The sequence below is a fragment of the Tyto alba genome, unplaced genomic scaffold (assembly GCF_018691265.1).
Source record: "Tyto alba isolate M040663 unplaced genomic scaffold, T.alba_DEE_v4.0 Super-Scaffold_14, whole genome shotgun sequence".
NCBI lineage: Eukaryota > Metazoa > Chordata > Aves > Strigiformes > Tytonidae > Tyto > Tyto alba.
In genome coordinates, this window is record NW_024881276.1 from 58,484,548 (window position 1) to 58,503,938 (window position 19,391).

Genomic DNA, 19,391 nt, shown 5'->3' on the forward strand with positions numbered 1-19,391 from the left:
GAGGCTACATTGACTGTTTCTTTCCCTGCTTGTAGTGAAAAACCGCAGAAGCCCCGAACATTTTATTTGAAATCCATTTATTTTAAAATCCACTTTGTTTCTTCATCCTTCTTACCTTCATTCAATTAGTTTGGGAGTATCGACAATTTTACAAAGCGACACAAGCTGCAGTGGGGTTTTTTGCATGAAACAAGAATAAACTTCAAACAACAACATTGAAAAAATATACAATATATATATATATAATATCTGGGGAGGGGTTGTGAAAGACCCTACTCTAAGCCCTATGGCTGGCTCCCTCCTTCCAAATTCCTGTTCTTTCCAAGCCCCTCCTTCCTCATCATAGTTGGAACTGTGCCACCGTCATGTGCAAGTGCCCTAACACATGTTTCTGGAGAGCCAGATGGGAGGTCAGTAACGTGGGGGATGTCCACAATGAGAATGGCAGATGAGGGAACATGGGAGGCAGAAATGACAAATGAGGAAGGAGTACATGTGTACACAGCGGGGAAAGGAAGAAGTTAGAAGTCAGACCCCTCCTCCTCCTAGCCATATGTTTTGGGAGGATCCATTGGACTGGTGGTGTACTAGTAGAGGTAAGATACGCTGCTTTTGCCCATGATGTGTCCATCATCCATGTCATTGCTGTCCCGGGAGTCAGGTGTCTCCGAGTCGGTGCTGTCGTCTTCGTCTCCCATGCCCTCACGAGCTCTGCCCTCGCCACCTTCTGCTGCCCTCTCCTGGCAGCTCTGGTAGGACTGGGAAGGTGAGACACGGGGTAAAGGGCAAGGATCTGCCAACCCAGCTGCCCTGCCCAGCCCCAGCCCCTGTCACTGCTCCTCACCTCCATGGGGTTGACTATGATGGTGAGGGCCGAGTCATCCCAAAACATGTCGCTCTCTTTGCCTCTGGTGCCTCCGTGCCCCACTTCAGCAGCCCCGGGGACCTCTTGCCCCACTCCCCGCCAGTGCAGGGAGTGGATGCGCAGGATGCCAAGGATCACCATGAGTGCCAGGAAGCCCACACACACCACAATGATGACAGTGGCAGCACTGGGAACCACTTTGGAGAAAGAAAATGAGAAAGCACGGTTAGATCCGGTCACAGAAATACGTGTTTCCAACCCGACCTGCAGGAACTGAGGTTCCTGGGCAGGAACATATCCTGAATTTTCTGCTCCCCTGGGCACAGGCAGTTCAGCTGCTGCATCTTCACTTGAGGCCGGTATGGTCTTCCAGGATGCCTCACTCCAGGCATCCTCTGATGTCGGCCTTGCCTGTGGACTCTGCACATCTTTACAGAAATCACCAAGATCTATTGCACAGCAGCCATTTGTATCCTCCTCTTGGGAGGGAGAAATGTAGGCTGGGGAGAGCCTCTAAGGACACGAGGGTGATTTTCTGAGGGTGTGATTTCTCTGCAAGTGGTAGGGAAATAAAGAAGCCAAAATAATTCTGCTTTGCACACGAGGCGGAGGTGAGGGCTATGATGGCCTTCTAATTAGTGCCACAGTCAAAGCCTGGCTTCCCCACAGGATAAAATTTGAAATTCAAAGACCCTTAGCCCAACTCCCACCCCTTTGTTCTAAGCCTGTAAACTGATCCTCGACTCCTCAGATAATCCCCTTCCCTGCAATATCTATCCAGGCCCTCCATGGATTTGTTCTGGATGGTTCTGTGCAGCAGGGACAACTTTGCTGCTGCGATCAGGCAGAGCTGGGGGAGGAAGTGGCAAAGGCTCATTTTTGGTGCTCTCCCAGCACACACCTAGGCTGTCCCTGCAGTGGCTCAGTGCCGGCTGTAGGACCGGACCAGCTTGGGATCAGCTGCTGCAGGAAGCTGCAGCAAAAGCTAGCAGCAAAGGTGTTTTCTATGTTCCCTACAACAGTGGGCCAAAACCAACGCAGGGTCCTCCATAAATCCGAGATCTTTCACAGCCTAGGAGGAGCCAGCAGGAACGCAGTCATGCTTGTGGCTGCCAGCACAAACCAACAAAGCTCATCTCTAGTCTAGCTTTCAGACTTCTCTCTCCTCTGTTTTGGGGGCAAGAATCTTCCTCTTGTCTGTGTGGTGCCAACTCCTGTATTTTTTGGCCTTGCTGACCACCACCTAATCCCATCTTTTTTTTTTTTTTTTTTTTTTTTTTGGGAGCAATGGCAGTCTTGATTCTCTTGTTTCTCTCCTGCTGCTGAAGTTTCTTTCTGAAATTACAGTACCCAAGCCTGCATAGCACCTTTGCAAGGTGTACAAATGAAACTGTACCAGCTTACAGCAGTTCTTTTAAATCAGATGTAGATTTCAGGCTGCTTCTACATCAAGAAAACAACACACTAGAAGAGGAGGATTATTCAACCAAGCTCTGAAACACTATTTGACACAGACTGCAGTCCATTGTTAATGATGAGTGGGACAGGACAGTATAGTGAGAACTTGATAACATGGGTATAGGGAACCGGAAAGCAATCTTCTTCTCTAGATTCTACCAGGATATCAAAAAAAAAAAAAATCAACATCCTGACCTAAAGGAATAAACCCAAAGGGTAGTGTTACATACTTGGGTTGTTATGGGTGCTTGCCAAACTGTGCCCAGACAGCTCTGGGGGTAAATGATGGCCTCGGTGCATGAACTGCTGGGAACTCAGAATGTGGTTAGGATGAGCAGCTTGGTTCATGTTGTGGAGGACATTCACCTGCAGAAAAAACAGAGGCAGAGAGCCTCAGCCCTGTGTTTGTGGTACATTCTACACTGCGTGCATTCCTGTGCACCACGTCCTCGCCACGCATGCACGAGCACCTATATGTGCATCTACTGATCTTGTACCTCAACAGTAAACTCATTGCTGGAATAGCGTCCGTTCATCTCCGTGCAGGACAGGTGAAACTTCCTTTCATAGAGAGCAGCGCCATGGTTGATGTGGTATGAGACCTGGCGTAGTATTTCCTCGTAAACTGCAATGCTCTCCACACCTGAGACAAGAAGAGAGAATTGGTGTGGGGTGAAGAAGCTCCTGCTTCAAAGTCATCTGGCATCATAACCCTGTAGCAATGAGGAGCTACAGAGGAATCCAAGGCAATGCTGGGTTCATTAATTTTAGGAAGGGAGCAGAGGTGGAGCTGGCTTCATAGGGCCTGACGGAATCCCTGCTTGCATCGCTAAAACAAGTGGCAGGGAAGGAACAATCAAGAGGAACAGCCCTGTTAAGCTCTGGAGAGTACAACAGTGTACCGTTTCGCAACCTGGGAGATGTGCAGTCCCCCAGTCACGTCACGCAATATGCTGCTGGCACCCGAGAACACCAAACCCCAAGGAGTCAATCAGCAGGAGTGATACAAGCTTGGGTGACAGCTCAGACACTATTCCCTAAGTACTGTGTGTGCTGGAGGACACAGCCACCTCCCCAAGGAAATGGCCTGGGACTTCCAAAAGCCAGGAGTTCAACAAAATGGTTACATCTCAGAGTCTCACAAAGTACACCTACACATCTCTAACCGCGGATTAAATGCTTCTCCCAGAGATGCCTGACAGGCAGTGAGAGAGGTGTAATTAGAGAGCTGTGGCCAAGGAGAGGACATACCTGTGATGGTCAGGTAGGCAGAGGTGTTAACAAGCTCCAGGCCCCGCTGCTGCAGCAGTGCCCCATCCAGGAGCAGATACTCCCTCTCTGGGTCCAGGTCATCTCCTACCAATGAGATTTCGCAGCCATCCAGGTTGTGTACAATCTCATCTGACATCCGTGTGTCTGTCACTGAGATGCAAATGGAAAGAAGAGAGGGCCAGAAAGCCGGCCAGCCATCAGTGAAGGCAGGAGTTAGAGTGGTACCCACGTACTTTAAAGTGCTCACATCATATGTAATGACTTCTCTTTCTCTGGCTAGCACTGACCTTGAGTAAAATCACTGTCAATCTAATTACTTGCTTGGAGGAGTCCCCCTGATTCTAATAACACTCTTTATGCACATAATAAAGTCACTTTATTTTGGAACAACATACTATTATCAGACCAGTTCGTGCTAACACATCTTGGCTTTAAAGGACTCTGTTGACAAGGACAATGTGCAAATTAAGAACAACTCTATCACGCATTCCCAGACCCTGAGTGTTTCTGAAAGCTTTCCCCTGTCTCAGGACTGCTGGTTACCAAGCTTGAGATCTCACCTTCTTTAAAATGGCAACCACATTCAATGACTAACTGCTTTCAGCAGGGCTAAGATCAACCTGCTCTAAGTCAAAAAACTCATTGTCGTATGAGGAAAGGCAAAGCTGCTAAACAGAAAAAGATGAGTAAAAATCCCATTACCGCAAGAGATGTGAAAGAAGTGAAAGGACGTGTAAAGCATAGAGTGCAGAGAAATAATCTGAGGATGATGGAGATAAATTAAGGGAAAAGATATTATAGGGTGTGAGGAAACTGATTGGATAATTCACAGGAATAAGCGATGCAGGAAGAGATGGGAGGGAGCGAGAAAAAAGGAAAGCGGGAGAGAAGGAAACAGGAGGAGATTGAGAAAGTGCAGGAGTGGAAAAGCGAACAGGCAGGACATCCATCCAGTGGTGGATTCAATAAAGGGCAGTAGACTCAATAAAGGTAGGTAAAATATAAAAAGGATTAGGAACGAGCAGCCTGGGAAATTAGGAGGAGAGAGCGAGCCAAAAGAACTGGATGGATAAAGCACAGGGAGGAGCAGAAAGGGATAAGAACCAATTAGCCTACATATTGACAGACAATGTGCCTCGCTTCTGTATTTGTAAACTCTCTCCTATTTTGGGTGTAATGAGGGCCTCTACTTCCTCTGCAGAACAGCAACTCTTGTAGGTCTTTCCAGTTTGTATCTTCTACTGCGCCCTGTACTCCACTCACCGGTACCATGCCAATTTTCATCTTTCTTGGCCTCCACCTGGTGAGAAATAGAGCAGGTGATCTGGAGGTTAGGGAATAGGAGAACCCCATCAGGACCCTCGAAGTCTGATGCAGGATGAGCAAAGTGGGCATTGCCACTCAACAGGATCTGGGGGGCATCAGGCTGTAGCACCACAACATAGCCTTCCACATCAGGAATGGAGACACAGGACTCTTCACTGAAACACCTGAAGGAGAGCAAGAGGAAGCATCAGTTGGTGCAAGCTTCCACCAGCAATGTTGTAAAAGAACACCTCCTGCCCATCACTGCCAGAGAAGGGAATATCCTTTTTTTCTGATAGTCTTCCTAAAGCTTCCCTATAGCCTGCTGTGCAAGACAGAGAGGTGTGGTAGGACTGGTTGTAGGTGATTTGGTCATATCCACACACCACAGAGAAAATTAAAACCAGCCCACACGTCTGGAACACTATGAGTGAAGGCAGAAGTTCTGCTCCCTGCACAGACCCCAGGATCCAGTATTACAATATCCATTTGAATATGGGATAAAGAGTTTTGCCCATTTCGAGACCATCAATTAGAATTAAAATACAAGGTGAGGGAGTGTAATTTTAGTCAAAAGAGAGGTAACCCTCTTGCTGAACTTAGCTGGAGATGCTGATTTGTCCACTCACTTGACAGTGGTCGTGAGTCTGAGCGGCCGGACTCCAGGGGTAGCAAAGCGCAATGAATTCATGTAAGCCACATGCTGGATTGCATGGTTGAAAGTTTCCACATCATCTCCCTCCAAGGTGAGCAGGGACTGAGAGGGGTTCACGTGAACCTATAGATGGAAGAGAAGAAAACACTCAGGATTTCTTGGCAAATGCCAAGAGTCTGGGCTAAGAGAGACACAAAGGAGAAGGGTGGGGACTTGTCTGAGGTGGGGGAGCAGGTGAAGTCCTGGGAAGCAAGGCTGGGGAGAACAGTGGAGGAGACCCATGCAAGCTGGGCAGATGGGCATACCTTCATCCCTTTGCCCAGACTGTCGAAGTCTCTGTAATCAAGACCCTCACGGCAGGCATATAGGCATTCAATAACCTCCCGGCTCTCCAAGCTACCAGGGCGCACAGTGAAGCCAGCCAAATAACCATGGAAGTAGTGGTGGATCGACAGAGGATCTCCTGAGGGAAACATGGGAGGTGGAGGGTGTGAGAGATATGGCAAGGAAGAAAGCAAAAACAGCAGCGTGAAGGTGTCCTCCTTAACATTTAACAGATGTTAAGGGAGGTAGAGAGAGACAGAGGGGTGCATGGGGCATGGAAAAGCCAAGACAACAAAAGCAACAGTGTGAGGGATGTACAGATATTAAGGGAGGTAGAGAGAGGCAGAGGGGTGCACAGGACATGGAAAAGCAAAGACAAGAAGAAGATGGGGGATGCTGAAGTAAGGAGATGACCTTCTTCAAATTCCAGATGGTGGAAAGTGAGAAAAACAAACAGAAAGACTAAGGCAGTGAACGGTGGGTAGCAAAGAGAAGTTTCTGCCAAACTGCTGAATGCCAGCTGGAAACAATTTCTTGTCCCCTTCTCACTCTGCTTCCTGTGAGGGCTTTTAAAAGAAACTGTATGTTCCATAGAGAGGGATGAGGTGACATCTTCTGATGTCTCTAACGGCCATTGTGTTCTTCAGAGACCAACTTTAATGGTCAGGCATGAGGACTCTCTCCATAGGAAAAGCATATTCCATCTCCCAAAGCAGGCTGTAGTCCTCCTGTCAGCCTTTCTATGTTCCACAGATATCACTGTATCAAGGACCACTCTGCCAGATAAGGGCTTTCCTCCCAAGACGGTGGGAGGTGGCAGGACAGATTTAGGGAGCTGTATGAGGAAGGCACCATGCAAGAAGTGATAGTCATGCACGGTGAAGAGGGGAAGAGAAGCATCTTTTCTTTTCTCTACCTTGTATAGTATCAGTGGAGCTCTCGTTTCCTTTGATTTTCTCTTTGTTTTTCTCTTCTGCAAAAGGAGAACATTCAGACAAGCAAAAAGGCATTGGAAGAGGGTAGTTACAGGGTCAGGCAAGTATTTATGTAAGTGCCTGTATTGGCCAGTCCAAAAGAACAGCTCTGGAGTCATGTGCCAGTGCAACCTTCTACCTTAGAGACAACACATCATATATGAAAGAGGGCAAAGTCCCTCCCACAAAGGGGATAGTGAGACTGTGGGATGAGTAACTGATAGAAGGGAGAAAGTATAGAGGTTTTTTAGTCCTTTCCCAATGATATCTGTTTTGGGAATTATATTGCTTCCTATTTATGAAGGAAGGGGAGGGGGAGGGGAGGGGGAGGGGGGGGGGGAGGGGGAGGGGGGCGGAGGGGGGGAGGGGGGGGGAGGGGGGGGGGGAGGGGGAGGGGAGGGGGAGGGGAGGGGGAGGGGAGGGGGTGGGGAGGGGGTGGGGCCACACTGGCTTTGGTGCCAAGGAGGCAAGATGGATGCAATGTGGTTTCCATCAGTTAATATTGAGCGGTGTTTCTTTCACCTCTTCTGGCTTTCCCTCTACTCCCTTGTTTCCCATATGGGAAGAGCATGGCTCAGGAAGTGGGCACTCACCGGTCCAGCAGGCTCCAATCATGAGCGAGGGTTCCTGCCGCGGGGGGCGAATGAGGCCATTGTCATGGATGAGGGCAGGGTCATAAGAGACACCATCCACGTAGAGTGTGACAGTGGGGAACTCCAGGTTGAGGGCGTAATGGTGCCATTCATCATCGCAGACCTGTGGCAGACAGCAGAGGAAGGGGTCAGCGAAGGGCAGAAGGACGAGGGGCATGGAAAAGAGGCAAAAGCTTCCTCACCTGCTCAAGCTTCCAGAGGAATTTCACAGGCCTTGCACTTTCCAGCAACGGCCAGTAGAGAAAAGCAATCCGGCAGCCGTGCACAGCCAGAGAGTAATGCGAGTAGCCATCCTCTGCCAGGTACAAGCACAGGGAGTTACATATCCCACCTCAGAGCAGCCTCACTAGCCAGAGCCCAGAAGTACACACTAGCCTGCAAGACGGGCACTCAGCACCACGTGCCCACAGCGGGCTTGACTGCTCCCAGAAAAAGTGACACATGAAGGAGCTGTGTTCCTAAGGAGGGAGCCCTGCCCAGGGCCTGCTCTGGACCACAAGGGATTTCCCCCTGGAGGGACAATCCCTTCTAACAAGATAGAGGCAGCGGGCAGAAGTGTCACCACCCCAGAAAAAGTGTCTCACCGCTCCGCACTGTACTGCAGATCACCGTCTCCTCTTCCCGCCTGCCTTTGCCAGTCACCACGGCGTGTTTCATCCACACGGACAGGGTGAAGTGGTCGCTCAGCCCCTCAGGGGCATTTGGCCCATTCACCACAGGCACCTGGGCAGCCTGGCTGCCGTTGAACCAGTAGATGAGGCTGCTGTCCTGGCTGTAGTGCACCGAGAGCCGTGCGGTCCAGTTTGCCATGGGGCTAGGCACCGGCAGCAAGTCAATCTCTCCCGAGGCAGCACCTAACAAGAAAGGAAGGAGTCAGGAATGTCGGCACCGGAGAATAAGGAGCCTGAGAACTGGGGAACAGATGAAGAGGGTGACAGAGGGCTTTTTGTCACGTCCCAGAGCACAGGGACAGGAGGAGTTGCCTATAGGCCTTCTCCTGTCTGGAGGAGGACGGTGGCTTTTCCATCTGAGCGGCGGGAAGTCCCACAGCCTCTGCGTACTGGGGCAATGCGCAGAAAGCTCTGGCTTCCCAGCAGCAAGGAAAGCACGGGGAGCCCCTTGTAAATCTGTGCAGGGTGCCCACTGCCCTTCAACGCAGCATGCCAGCTAAGGTGCCCTCCCAGCCCCACTGACCACAGCAGATGCGAGGAACGTGTCGCCCAGCATCTCTGCTGGGTGAGGCACAGAGCTACCACCGTGAGCCTCTCCAGGGGAAGAGGCAGAGTGCTGTGCCACAGGTGCCCTCAGCCCAGGAAAGAATCGATTCACCACAGAGTTTGCGCAGCGACTTCTCGGAGTAATTATCCCGGTCACAGCCCTTGGCCACATGGTTTGTCTGCAGCTCCACTGTGGCCTGGATGTTCCACAGGGGCTCATCACAGGTCTCCAGGTGAATGCTGGGGAAGAGTGCAAGGCTGCCTGCACCTGGGGTGTACTCAATCCTCTTGTTCCAGCCTAATGAAGAAGAGCGAAAGCGAGAGGGTTAGGTCCTGCCAAGGACTCAAGGCCAGAACATCTGGCGGGCACACGAGTGGCATTTACGGACTATCCCCGAAACAGAGGTTTTTGGCCCTTTCCACGCTGAAAAGACAACTCTATGCAGCTGGCATCAGCGCAAGGCAAGGCTTCCTAGAAGCACAGAGTCCAAATTCTTACCTTCTACAGCTAGTAGCAGTGTAGCATAACCCCTTGGATTGTCAACCTCTCTTACTAGGCAGAGCAGATATTTAGCTGTGTCGATTCCCCCTTAATTCTATTGACTAAGGTGAACCTGTAGGCATACAACACCTCTGGAAAAGCCAAATATCCTCAGGATGAGCAGCTCCCAAAACAACCTACGTTGAATACAGCCTATGAGCCTTATCAAATATACAGTAGTTCACAATAATGCGAGGAATTATTTTCCAACGTTAGAACTGCCTTTCGGTGGCTTTACAACAGACGTAGATGTCTGCTGCATCCCCCTAGATCGGACTGATGGGTTGGTGCCAGAACCGAACCATATATAAGGTCATACAAATTTATATGTGTATAGAAAAACATTTGCAATGAGTAGGACTGAGTAGTACTTCAGCAAAAGCAAAGGGAAGACATAACTGTGTTTGGAGGTTTCATACCCTGCCAGCTGGGCTTGCAGGTGGGTTTCACCTGGATTTCCACTTCAGCGTCATCAGAAGCCCGCTTCTTTCCACAGTCATAGGCTGTCACTGTGAATTTGTAAAGACGATCTCCACTGTACTGCAGCTTCTCCGTGTTCTCGATGTTCCCTGGTTAGCAAAACAAAGAGATCAAAGGAGAGGAACGACAGCCGCCTCAAAAACGTTCCTTCTAGAAGTCACTCGTATTTTTGATCAACTACAAAAACCACCAAAAAGGGGTTGACCCCCCCCACCCAGTGCCACACTCTAACAAGCTATAGCATCCCACAAAATGGCTACTGCATCTCTGCACCAGGAGATGCTATAGCATCAGCAGTGCTAAAAAATTCATACAGCACAACTCTGCCAGCAAATGGGACTGGCAGAGAGGGAGCAAAGCAGGAAAGGGGGAGCGACGTGCTCATGGTGGGGACAAATTCTTACCATCATTGTCAATCAGAAAGGGAATATTGGGGGTCAGGATCTCGTAATAGCAGATCTGGCTGTACTGTGGTGAGCAGTCTCCATCAATGGCCTCCACGCGCAAGATGCGGTCATACAGCTTTCCCTCAGTCACTGCCACACGATACAACTTTTCCACAAAGACAGGAGCAAACTCATTCACATCGTTTACTCGAACATGCACTGTGGCCCTGATGCAGAGATATATATATATATATATATATCAGTATATAAATCAGTAAGAACTGATTGGCTGATTAGGAGCCGTACACCACCTAAACTTCAGTGTAAGTCACTCCCCTAAAGTGCATCGATCTGATTTCCAGCTGTCAGAAGCAAGGACAAGGAAAGAGACCTTGGTTTCAACGCAGCAGTGTTGGGAGACAGGAGCTTGGACAGTGGTTTCCCACCCCAGAGAGAGAGCAAGAGGAATGATAATGTAACCCGGACCCCCTGCCTGAATGCAGCAACGTAAAACACCATCCTTAGAAACAACTGTCAAGCAGCCCTCGTTTCTAGTGTGTTCACTCATGTGACTCAGTCAGTGAACATTTCTCTTTGGGTCTTATTAACATGTTGAGTTATATTATCAAGGCTAAAGAAGAATACTTCTGGCTAGAGGAAGCTTTCCCACAGCATTTTTCATTTGTGTTTCTGTGTCAGATCGCATTTTGTAACGTGAAACAACGACCGCATGGACTTACTTGTGTGATTTCTTGGTGTTTGCTCCATCAGGTCCCTCTCCACAGTCATAAGCCTGGATGGTGAATGTGTGCTCTTTATGTGCTTCACAATCCACTGGTTCCTTGGCCCGAATCAGCCCCTCACCTGTAGCTTTGTCCAGGATCACAGCTTCAAAAGGTACCCCTGCCCCATGGATCCTGAAGCCACAGATTTCACCTGGTACCCACAAATGCAGAGAGGAAGGGGAAGAAAAAAAAAAAAAGGTCTGAGGAGAGCGCATTATGCCTCCTTGCTTCCCTCTCCCATATTTTCTTCCTTTCTAACTTCCACTCTCCTTTCTCCCTCATTATCACCCCTCATTTCAAGCAATTTTTGGTTCCCTAGTTGTTCCTCGTGCCACCTCTTATAGCCATTAATGGTGTAGATTGCCATTTACTGGAGACTACTCCCACGGCAAGGAGTCTTGACCAGCCTCAAGAAAGATTAGAGGTTACAAGGCTCCAGCTGGATTGGTTAGTGCTACACAGCCACAGTACTGAGGGAGCACCTTAATTCTCCTCTGCATCTCTCAGGAAGGCAAAACAGGCCCTAGAGAGATAGACAGCCAAAGCATGAAGATTCAGGATGTCTCATCCACCCCCACACACAGGATGTGCACAGTACCGCAGGGAACTGCGGATAGGGTCACCTAAATCCTAAAGTTCAGCTCACAGGAACCACTTTTCCTCTCCCAAAGCTGAGGGAGGATGGGTGAGGAAGCTCCGGGCACAGCCTAAGCAAGCAGCAGGAGTACAAGCCTTGTAAAGCCTCATCTGTAGTTTCAGGGATTCATGCTAACTGTGAGGGGATGTAACACTGCCAACAAAATGAGCCCTGCCATCTTTCTCCAGTGCTCACAGACACAGAGCTGTGCATGTGATCTTTGGAAATAGCAGAACTGCGTCAAAAAGTACCTGGCTCCACCCTCACTTTCTCTCCCTCAGGGAAACAGCTCACAGCATCCTAAATCAAGCCGAGTCCAAATTGCCTCCAGACTTCACTGAGGACCTCCTCCCAAAACAAGGTTTGGAGGTGATCATTTCCCGGAGAGAGCCAGAATCCCGCGCAGGGATGAATGTCACCTTGTCTCTGCCTCTTCGTAAGTCTCTCCCTGTCTCCCACCCTTCCCAGAGCTGTTACCCACCTACCTGCATAGCGCAGTGGAGCATCTTTGTCCAGTGCAAACAGCGGTGGGTTGAGCAGGACTGTGTTGTCATTCTCCATGACAATGCCCTGATACTCAGCTTCAATCCAGGGTTTGTGCTTGTTTGCTGAGATGGTTTTGGGGTAAGGGATAGAGCACAGGAATGTATTAGCCACCAATGACAGATTCAGTAGGAAAAGAGCAGAATACCATCCAGTGGCAGGTAACAATCGCCCCTCCCCGCCTTCTTCTCTGGAAGTAAAGAAGTCTAAAATAGGCTGAGAGGAAGAAGTTATCTTTCTTTAGTTTTACTCTACACGGCTCTTGGGAGACCTCTTCAGAAACAATGTGTTCCTTCTGGCCTCCTCATTACTGTCTTACTAGAAATATGTGGAAAGGCATCTGGGTGCCTAGGAAAGCTGGAGCAGCTGCAAAAAATAGAATTAAGAGGCAGAAGTAGCCCGATTCTGGAGACAGATTCCAAATGCCAAATCCTTTAGATCACTGAAGCCATAATTAAAGGATCCAGGATACATCTTCCCTTAGGGTGTCCCCAGGGGACAAGTCTTGCATGCAGACATTATCACTTATGCCCTCACATCCTCTGGACTAACGCCCAGGATCCACACACACATCCCCAGGTACGCTTTCAGTCAGTCATCATATGCATATAATAACCTACTCCGAGAGTCCCTTTCTCCTTCCTTCCCCAGTCCATGGTGAGCACCATATTCCCTTGGCCCCTCCTTGCTAATCCCATTGGCTGGAGCCCAGCCAAGGTTGGCATGGAGGCAGCAGCCAGCAGGAGGCTCTGAAAAATGTCACAGGCCCAGAAATAGCAAATTAATCTTTATCACAGAGGCTCCAGGGCAGGGGCAGGGAGAAATAAAGGGGGGGGGGGGGGGAGGGAAAGGGAGAAGAAAAATCATTACAAATTAAAAACCCCTCCCCCATGCCCACTCCCTGCCAAACAGTCCTCAGAGATTATATTACATGGCCTAGTTACAACCCCCCATTCACAGACAATCCCCCATTCTCCCACCCCCTGGAGACCATGATTTATTACACCCAAACAGTACTTTGAGCACAGCGTGGCTCAGAGCTGGTGGGGAGCAGGATACAGAGCCTTTCCCCTCAAGGGCACTGCTTCCAATATCTAAATCAATCCTCTGCAGCACGGTACCCTCTGAAACCGTGGCCGTGCTACGTTGACCCAAAAGGGACAGCACCCCCTTACAGCCAAGCACTTCTATAAATTGGGGCCAGGGGATGCTGCTGGAGCTGGGTGGTGGGCCAGCAGACAGGGCAACTGGTCAGAGCAGGGCAGAGCGGGCAGACCCAGCCTGGCGTAGCAGCGAAGCGTGTTGGGTTGGCATTTCTCCCTCACTGTAGTGATTATCAAGCATTGTACAGGAAATCCAGAGACACATCCACCCTGCTCGGTACGCAGGTGGAATCCTCCCTGGGTGCAAGTGCCCACGTTTCACCCCACCCCTCCAATTGCCCCCACCAGATTCCACTCTGTGACGGCTCTGGTCCATGCACCACACCACCAAGGTGGGAATCCATAGCTACAAATGCCAAATGTGCCTTGTTGCTGGGGTAACAAGCTGGCGGTAGAGAGTTAAATCCTTTGCTGCATCCACCTGCAACTTCGGAATGATCGATCTGATTTCTCGGGAAATTAATTCCTGGGGATTAGAAAAACATTTGGGGAATATTTTTAGGATAGAGACTCCTACCAGCTTCGCGAAAGCTCCTGCAAATCTAAAATAATTTGCCAGAAATGGGTAGATGTTTCAGAGGGTAAATTCACAAAGACAGAAAATCCAGCGCGTAAGGGGCCTTGCCTCAACCACTGGGCCCCTTCGCACCAGAGCAGTACAAATAAATGCCCCTGCCAATGTCAGCATGCACAGAGCTCAGCGCTGCACCCACCCTGTAGCCCCACCTCCTCCAAAGCACAGAAAGCACCCTAAAGTGTCACATTCCCTGATGACCCCCGAGTCTCTCGTATGTTTTCGGATTCAGCCACCTTGTCAGGTTAATGATACACTGACTCCCCTCAGACGAGTTTCTCACACGTATCCCTACGGCCACAGATCTAGAAACCTACATCTTTCTCCATTGCTCTACGTGTTCAAAGAACATCTGCATTCAGAACGTTACAGCTGTAGTGTTAGGTTTTTGTTTTTTTTTTTTTTTTTTTTTTACATATTTAGCACATAAAATACTGTTTTATATAAGCAACCCGCATAGTTAAGACATAAGTGTACAATAATTTCTATTGACAGACCATAGATGGATGAACAAAAATTGGAAGACGGAGATGGGGAATGTGTTTTGGAGACCACAGGGATCAACGGAGAAGCGACACATTCTCTCTCAGCACACTAAGGAAGGGAAGGAGAGCTAAATACACCCAGGGATAACTGAAACAAAAGCAAAACAAGCAGGTGGAAAAGGGGAAAACGCGAGGGGGATGCGAGGAGAAGAAAGGATGGAGAAAAACGCCGTGGCAGGAGACAGATGGAGAAAGTAGAGGTGATGGTACGGGGGCGTCCGAAGGGGCAAAGGGAGCCGAAGCCGGCGGGGACCGCGGAGATCCTCCGGTAAAAACGTGCCGGACCAAGGCGACAGGCAGCGCGGGGGCGGAGGGACGAGCCGCCGGCCACCGCGCCCCGCTGCCCCCCCCCCGCGTCCCTCAGCCCCGCCGCGGGGGGCGACCGGAGGGTCTCGGCGGAGCGCTCCCGCCGCTCACCTTTGTTGCAGGCGCCGCCGGACAGCGCGGCGCAGAGGCAGAGGAGAGGGAGGAGGACGGCGGCGCGGGGCCGAGGGTCGCCCATGGTGGCGGCAGGTCCGAGCCCGCCCGGGGGGGGTAGCGGACAGCGGCGGGCGCGGCCCGGCCCGGCCCAGCCCGGCCCGGCCCGGCCCAGCCCACGCCCTCACTCCCGCAGCGGCGCGCGGGGTCGGCGCGGCACCTCCACCAGCCCGGCTGCGCTCCACACCCGGCCCCGCCCCGCCACTGCAGCATGACGTCACGGGCTCGGCGGGGGCCGGCAGCCAATGCGAAGGGGCCGTCGCGCCAGGTGCTGCTGAGGGGGGGGGGGGTGGGGGGGGGCGCGCGCGGGAGCTGTTTGCCTGCTCACTGCAACCCGGGCAGGGCGTGAAGAAAGAGAGGCGGGGGGGGGGGGAGGGGGGGCACACACACACACACACTTCAAAATCGGCGCCCGGCCCTTCGCCCCGAGAAGCGTCCCCGCGGGGAGAGGGGGCTGTGAAGAGCCGGGGGGGGGGGGTGTGCCGGGCATCCGGGAGCCCGCCGCCCACCCGCCCCGGGCTGGCCCAGGGGCGGAGCTGCCAGCCCGGCCACCGCGTCTTCTCGATGGTTTAGCCGGGCCAGGGCACTGCTGTGGGGGAAGTTCGCCGCCACCGGCGTCGTGGTGTGAGAAAGGGCCGGTGGGGGGTGTGTGTGGGGGGTGTGTGTGTGGGGGGGGGGGGGTGCGTGGAAGGTAATGCCGCTGGTTGCTCAGCCGAGAGTTTGAACACAAGCGGCCCCCGAGAAGGGCGGAGGGGTGAGGAGGTGACCTGCCGCCCTCGCGTCCTCCCCGGCCGAGGCGGAGATGCTGGAAGCAGGGGCAGTCCCTGCCTTTTCCGCGCCCCCCATCCCCAGCTCCGTGACTCTTACCGCGGCGGGTAGCCCGGGAGCCGGCCTGCCCCCCGCGGACCTCGCCCCCCTGCCAGAGGGGAACCGGCCCGCCCGGCGAGGGAGCTCCGTGCCTCTCCCGCTCCCTGCCCTCCCTCCTCCGCGCCGTCGGCCACGTCCCTCTGCCCCGCGATGCCTCCCAACCTCACCGGCTACTACAGCTTCGTCTCCCAGGAGAACATGGACAATTACCTGCGCGCTTTAGGTAACCCCACCCTCCTCATCCCGCTCCTTCCTCCCCTTTCGCTCCCGTCTGTATCCAGAAATCGGGGAAAGGAGGTAAAGGGTTTGGGAATCCTCTGGTCATTCTGTCTGCGACCATCCCTTTTGTGCTGTGGTGGGAGGGGGGAGGAGGTATCGTGGCTGGGGCTCCCTCCCTAAAAGAGCAGAGGAGCTCTGCAGGGATGGTGCTAGAGGAGGTGCCCTGATCTCCTCTCCCTCTGATCCGCTCTAGATATCAATGTGGTCCTGCGAAAACTGGTTTGCCTCCTGAAGCCTGATAAAGAGATCATCCACACGGGAGATCACATGGTCATCCGCACGATCACCTCCCTGCGGGACTATGTTATGGATTTTGACTTGGGAGTCCAGTTTGAGGAAGACCTAGGTCCCGTGGACGGACGCAAGTGCCAGGTGAGAAGCTCTCGCAGTGCAGTTTGACAGCAGACTGGGGTACACTAGAAGTTCAAGGACTTGCTCAGCTTTTGATTCATGACCCACATGAGAGCCCAGACCGGGGCTGGCATGCCCTTACAGGTCCAGGAATAAGTGGTTCTGTGAGTAAATCACTCCCAGCAAAGGGATAAGTGGTTCTATGAGTAAATCACTCGCAGCAAAGGGGCTGAGCAACAAACAGCCAGAAACCCAGTGCTTTGGGGCCCCGAGAGGGTACTATCCTCTGGAGCAAAGCCCTGAAAAGACAGAAAGTCAGCCTGCTTGACAGTACTCTCTTGCACTTGCAAGCCTGAGGGTCATTCACCTCCCATAAAGAACATCAGTCCCAAGGAGGCACCAGAGACACCAGATCAGGGACTGCGTTTGAAAATGTATCTTGAGAGGAGCGGTCAGTTGCTGGAAACATGTATTGCCAGGACCCACTTGTCTTGGGACCATGTCTTCCCCTCTCCTGCTTTTTTTTTTTCAGACAACCGTCTTCTGGGAGGGGGATCAGCTGGTGTGTGAGCAGCTAGGAGAGAAGAGGAACCGAGGCTGGAGGCACTGGCTGGAGGGGGACCGGCTGCATCTGGTGAGGAGGGGTCCAGTGCAGCATTCTAAATCCCAATTGCAGTGGGCTGGGACACACACACACACACAGAGTGCGGGTGCTGCAGGCTCGGAGCCAGCTGTGCAAGCTTCCTTCCAGCTCCTCTCGGGACTTCGGCGCCAGCTCCTCAGGGTCAGTCACCATTTCACACAAACATCCGCCTCCAGGGTTTAAAAGTTAACACAGCTCAACCACGGCAATGGCCCTTCCCTGCCCTGAAGCCTGACCAGCTGAGGCTTTGGGAGGATCGGGAAGGGTTTGCAGCACCATGGGGACTGGGAGACTCAAACCAGCACCAGGAGGGCAGGCGGGGCTGCTGCAGCAGCAGCTGGAGAGGGAGAGAAGTAGGGGATCCAACCTAAACTCCTCTTTTGTCTCCCTTTCCCCAGCGCATGACTGCCGAAGATGAAGTCTGTGTCCAGGTTTTCCAGAAAGTGAAGTGAGACGTCCGTCCGTCGGACGGATGCCCGGACGAGACCCTCCCTCCCGAGCGCAAACTGCCCCGAATTGAAAACCAAACAAGACCCGAGGGAGCCGAGAGCACCCCCCACTACCCCTTCCACCTCGTAGCAGCGTGTTTTCTTTTACCCAGCCTGTCGCCCAGCAGCGGTCTGGGCGGTGCCTGGCCGGGCCCCGGAGCCCCCGGCGGGGAGCGGGAGGCGGGGAAAGGAGGCGGCCGGGCCGGGCCGGGGCGGGGAGGGCGATGGGCCGCCGGCTGCACGGGGGTTCCTTTCAGAATAAGAGCAGGGAAGGGGGAGGAGCGGGGCGAGGGTTGCCCCCACGGCCGGGCCGGTGCGGTTCACGCGTTCCTCCGGCGAGGGCAAACCCCGCGCTGCCCCGCGGCTTCCCCCCGCGAAGCAGGAGCTGATGCCCGAGTGGGCAAGGGTGGCTGAGGCTGCCCCTTCTGCTGCAGCTGCCGACGCTCGGCCGGCTTCTGCCGTGCGCTGGGGATGCCATAAGCTTCTCGGGATCCTCGAGCGGGATGGGCGGGAAAACAGAACTTGTCCTTCAGAGTCACGGGTTTTCATGTAATGATGTGAAATCCAAAGGGCTGGGGCAAGGGAGCTAGCCCCATGTTCACTGCACTTCCGAGAAGGTTCAAAGGGTGAGGAAGGCTCAGGCTCTCCTCCTGGTGTAAGAAACCACGGCCGCTGCCTCCAGCCACAGCGCTCCTCCTGGCATTCCTGGCAGCATCTCCCCATGGCCACCACAGCTCCCCTGGTTCACAACTTCCCTCTACAGTCGGAGACCAAGGGACAGAACCAAAGGAGGTGAGGTCCCCTGAAAAGCCAGAGCAGTGCCAAAGATGCAGGTGTCCTTTAATGAAGACATCTGATGGGGCGTGCGCAAGCCCACCAGCAGTTATTTCTGAAGGACACTTGTGGTTGCCCCCGACAAGAAGTTGAAGGGCAGGGTACACAGAAATGTGTACCTACTAGCATCACAGAGAACAAGAGGTAGGCAGATTTTGAAAATACAGGCCCTTTTCAAGCTGAGAAAATGCAATTTTTTCTTCCAGAAGCTCCTTTAAAAAGTAGTCTTTTCCAAAGAGCTTCTTTCTAAGGAACTGCAAAGATGAGTGCTGTGAGAAAAGCATTGCTTTGGGACACGTGATAAGCATAGGGGTCAGGGAGCTGCAGCTGTACCTATAATGTTGACCTCCGGTTCTTCAAGGTCGTCTCTGAGGATGTCCCAGCCTGTGGTACCCTGTCAGTATCCACAGGGCAAAGAGTACCACTGGGTGGGACACAAGCAAACCCAACGAGCTCTATGCAAACGTCCTTCCGTCGTAAGGAGCCTCCACCTTGTATCACAAGGTTGCAAAAGGCAGAGCTTTGAGTGACAGCAGCTGAAGCTGGTTCAACTGTTGCCCTCTTCATATTCCCGCATACGGTGAGAGCCCTTCTGAGCTGCTTGTGGTCCCCAGCACCAAGCTTACCTCACCACCTCCAGACCGGTACCTTCCAGACTGTGTGATCAACAACCGATCAACTCATTTCAGGCCCTGCACCAAAAGCTGGTGTGAACTTTCCTTTTCTGATCTTACATTCTGGTTTGATGGTAGACAGCTATTGCCTTCGGGTGGTTAGCTGGACTCTTCCGCTGGCATGCCAACCACCCACGTAATTGCCACGTAAGCCTGTGAGGTGATATGCTGAGTGGATTGCTTCTGGCTAGTTGCCAGCCATCATATATCCATGACAGCCTCTTGTCTTCAGGAAACACCCCATTGTGCCAGAACCACAGCTAGGAATCATATCCACTTGTGGTCCACAGTCAATAATCAAAAGGGGTAGTATTCCAACCTGTTGCAGGGCTTTGGTTAGTAACTACCAGCACTAATAACTCACTGCTTTTTCTTTTGTAATCATGCTATAGGTGCGATGC

The 19,391-nt window shown here is 52.3% G+C and overlaps 2 protein-coding genes across 2 annotated transcripts; one reads left to right on the forward strand and one right to left on the reverse strand.

Moving 5' to 3' along the window:
• Positions 1-60: 60 nt before the first annotated feature.
• CLSTN3 (calsyntenin 3) lies at positions 61-15,061 on the reverse strand. Its single transcript, XM_042788526.1, has 18 exons — positions 14,795-15,061; positions 12,038-12,160; positions 10,871-11,066; positions 10,149-10,357; positions 9,684-9,833; positions 8,836-9,021; positions 8,091-8,360; positions 7,689-7,801; positions 7,447-7,609; positions 6,796-6,852; positions 5,861-6,018; positions 5,530-5,678; positions 4,859-5,085; positions 3,575-3,745; positions 2,821-2,966; positions 2,554-2,689; positions 845-1,062; positions 61-758 (listed from the first exon to the last, which is right to left on the reverse strand). The coding sequence occupies exons 1-18, from the start codon at positions 14,877-14,879 to the stop codon at positions 588-590; spliced, it is 2,928 nt and encodes a 975-aa protein (XP_042644460.1). The 5' UTR covers positions 14,880-15,061; the 3' UTR covers positions 61-587.
• Positions 15,062-15,528: 467 nt separating this feature from the next.
• Positions 15,529-17,565, forward strand: RBP5 (retinol binding protein 5). The gene is made up of 4 exons (XM_032995664.2): positions 15,529-15,944; positions 16,194-16,372; positions 16,884-16,985; positions 17,393-17,565. Exons 1-4 carry the CDS (start codon positions 15,872-15,874, stop codon positions 17,444-17,446), a joined length of 408 nt encoding a protein of 135 aa, XP_032851555.1. The 5' UTR covers positions 15,529-15,871; the 3' UTR covers positions 17,447-17,565.
• Positions 17,566-19,391: the final 1,826 nt, after the last annotated feature.

Coding starts and splice junctions, on each gene's coding strand:
- RBP5 (XM_032995664.2), top strand. CDS start 15,872: ATGCCTCCCAACCTCACCGGCTACTACAGCTTCGTCTCCCAGGAGAAC. Junction 16,373..16,883: donor TGGACGGACGCAAGTGCCAG/GTGAGAAGCTCT, acceptor TTTTTTTTTCAG/ACAACCGTCTTCTGGGAGGG. Junction 16,986..17,392: donor AGGGGGACCGGCTGCATCTG/GTGAGGAGGGGT, acceptor CCCTTTCCCCAG/CGCATGACTGCCGAAGATGA.
- CLSTN3 (XM_042788526.1), bottom strand. CDS start 14,879: ATGGGCGACCCTCGGCCCCGCGCCGCCGTCCTCCTCCCTCTCCTCTGC. Junction 2,967..3,574: donor TGCCTACCTGACCATCACAG/GTATGTCCTCTC, acceptor TTCTTGTCTCAG/GTGTGGAGAGCATTGCAGTT. Junction 1,063..2,553: donor AAGCACCCATAACAACCCAA/GTATGTAACACT, acceptor CTTTCTCCAAAG/TGGTTCCCAGTGCTGCCACT.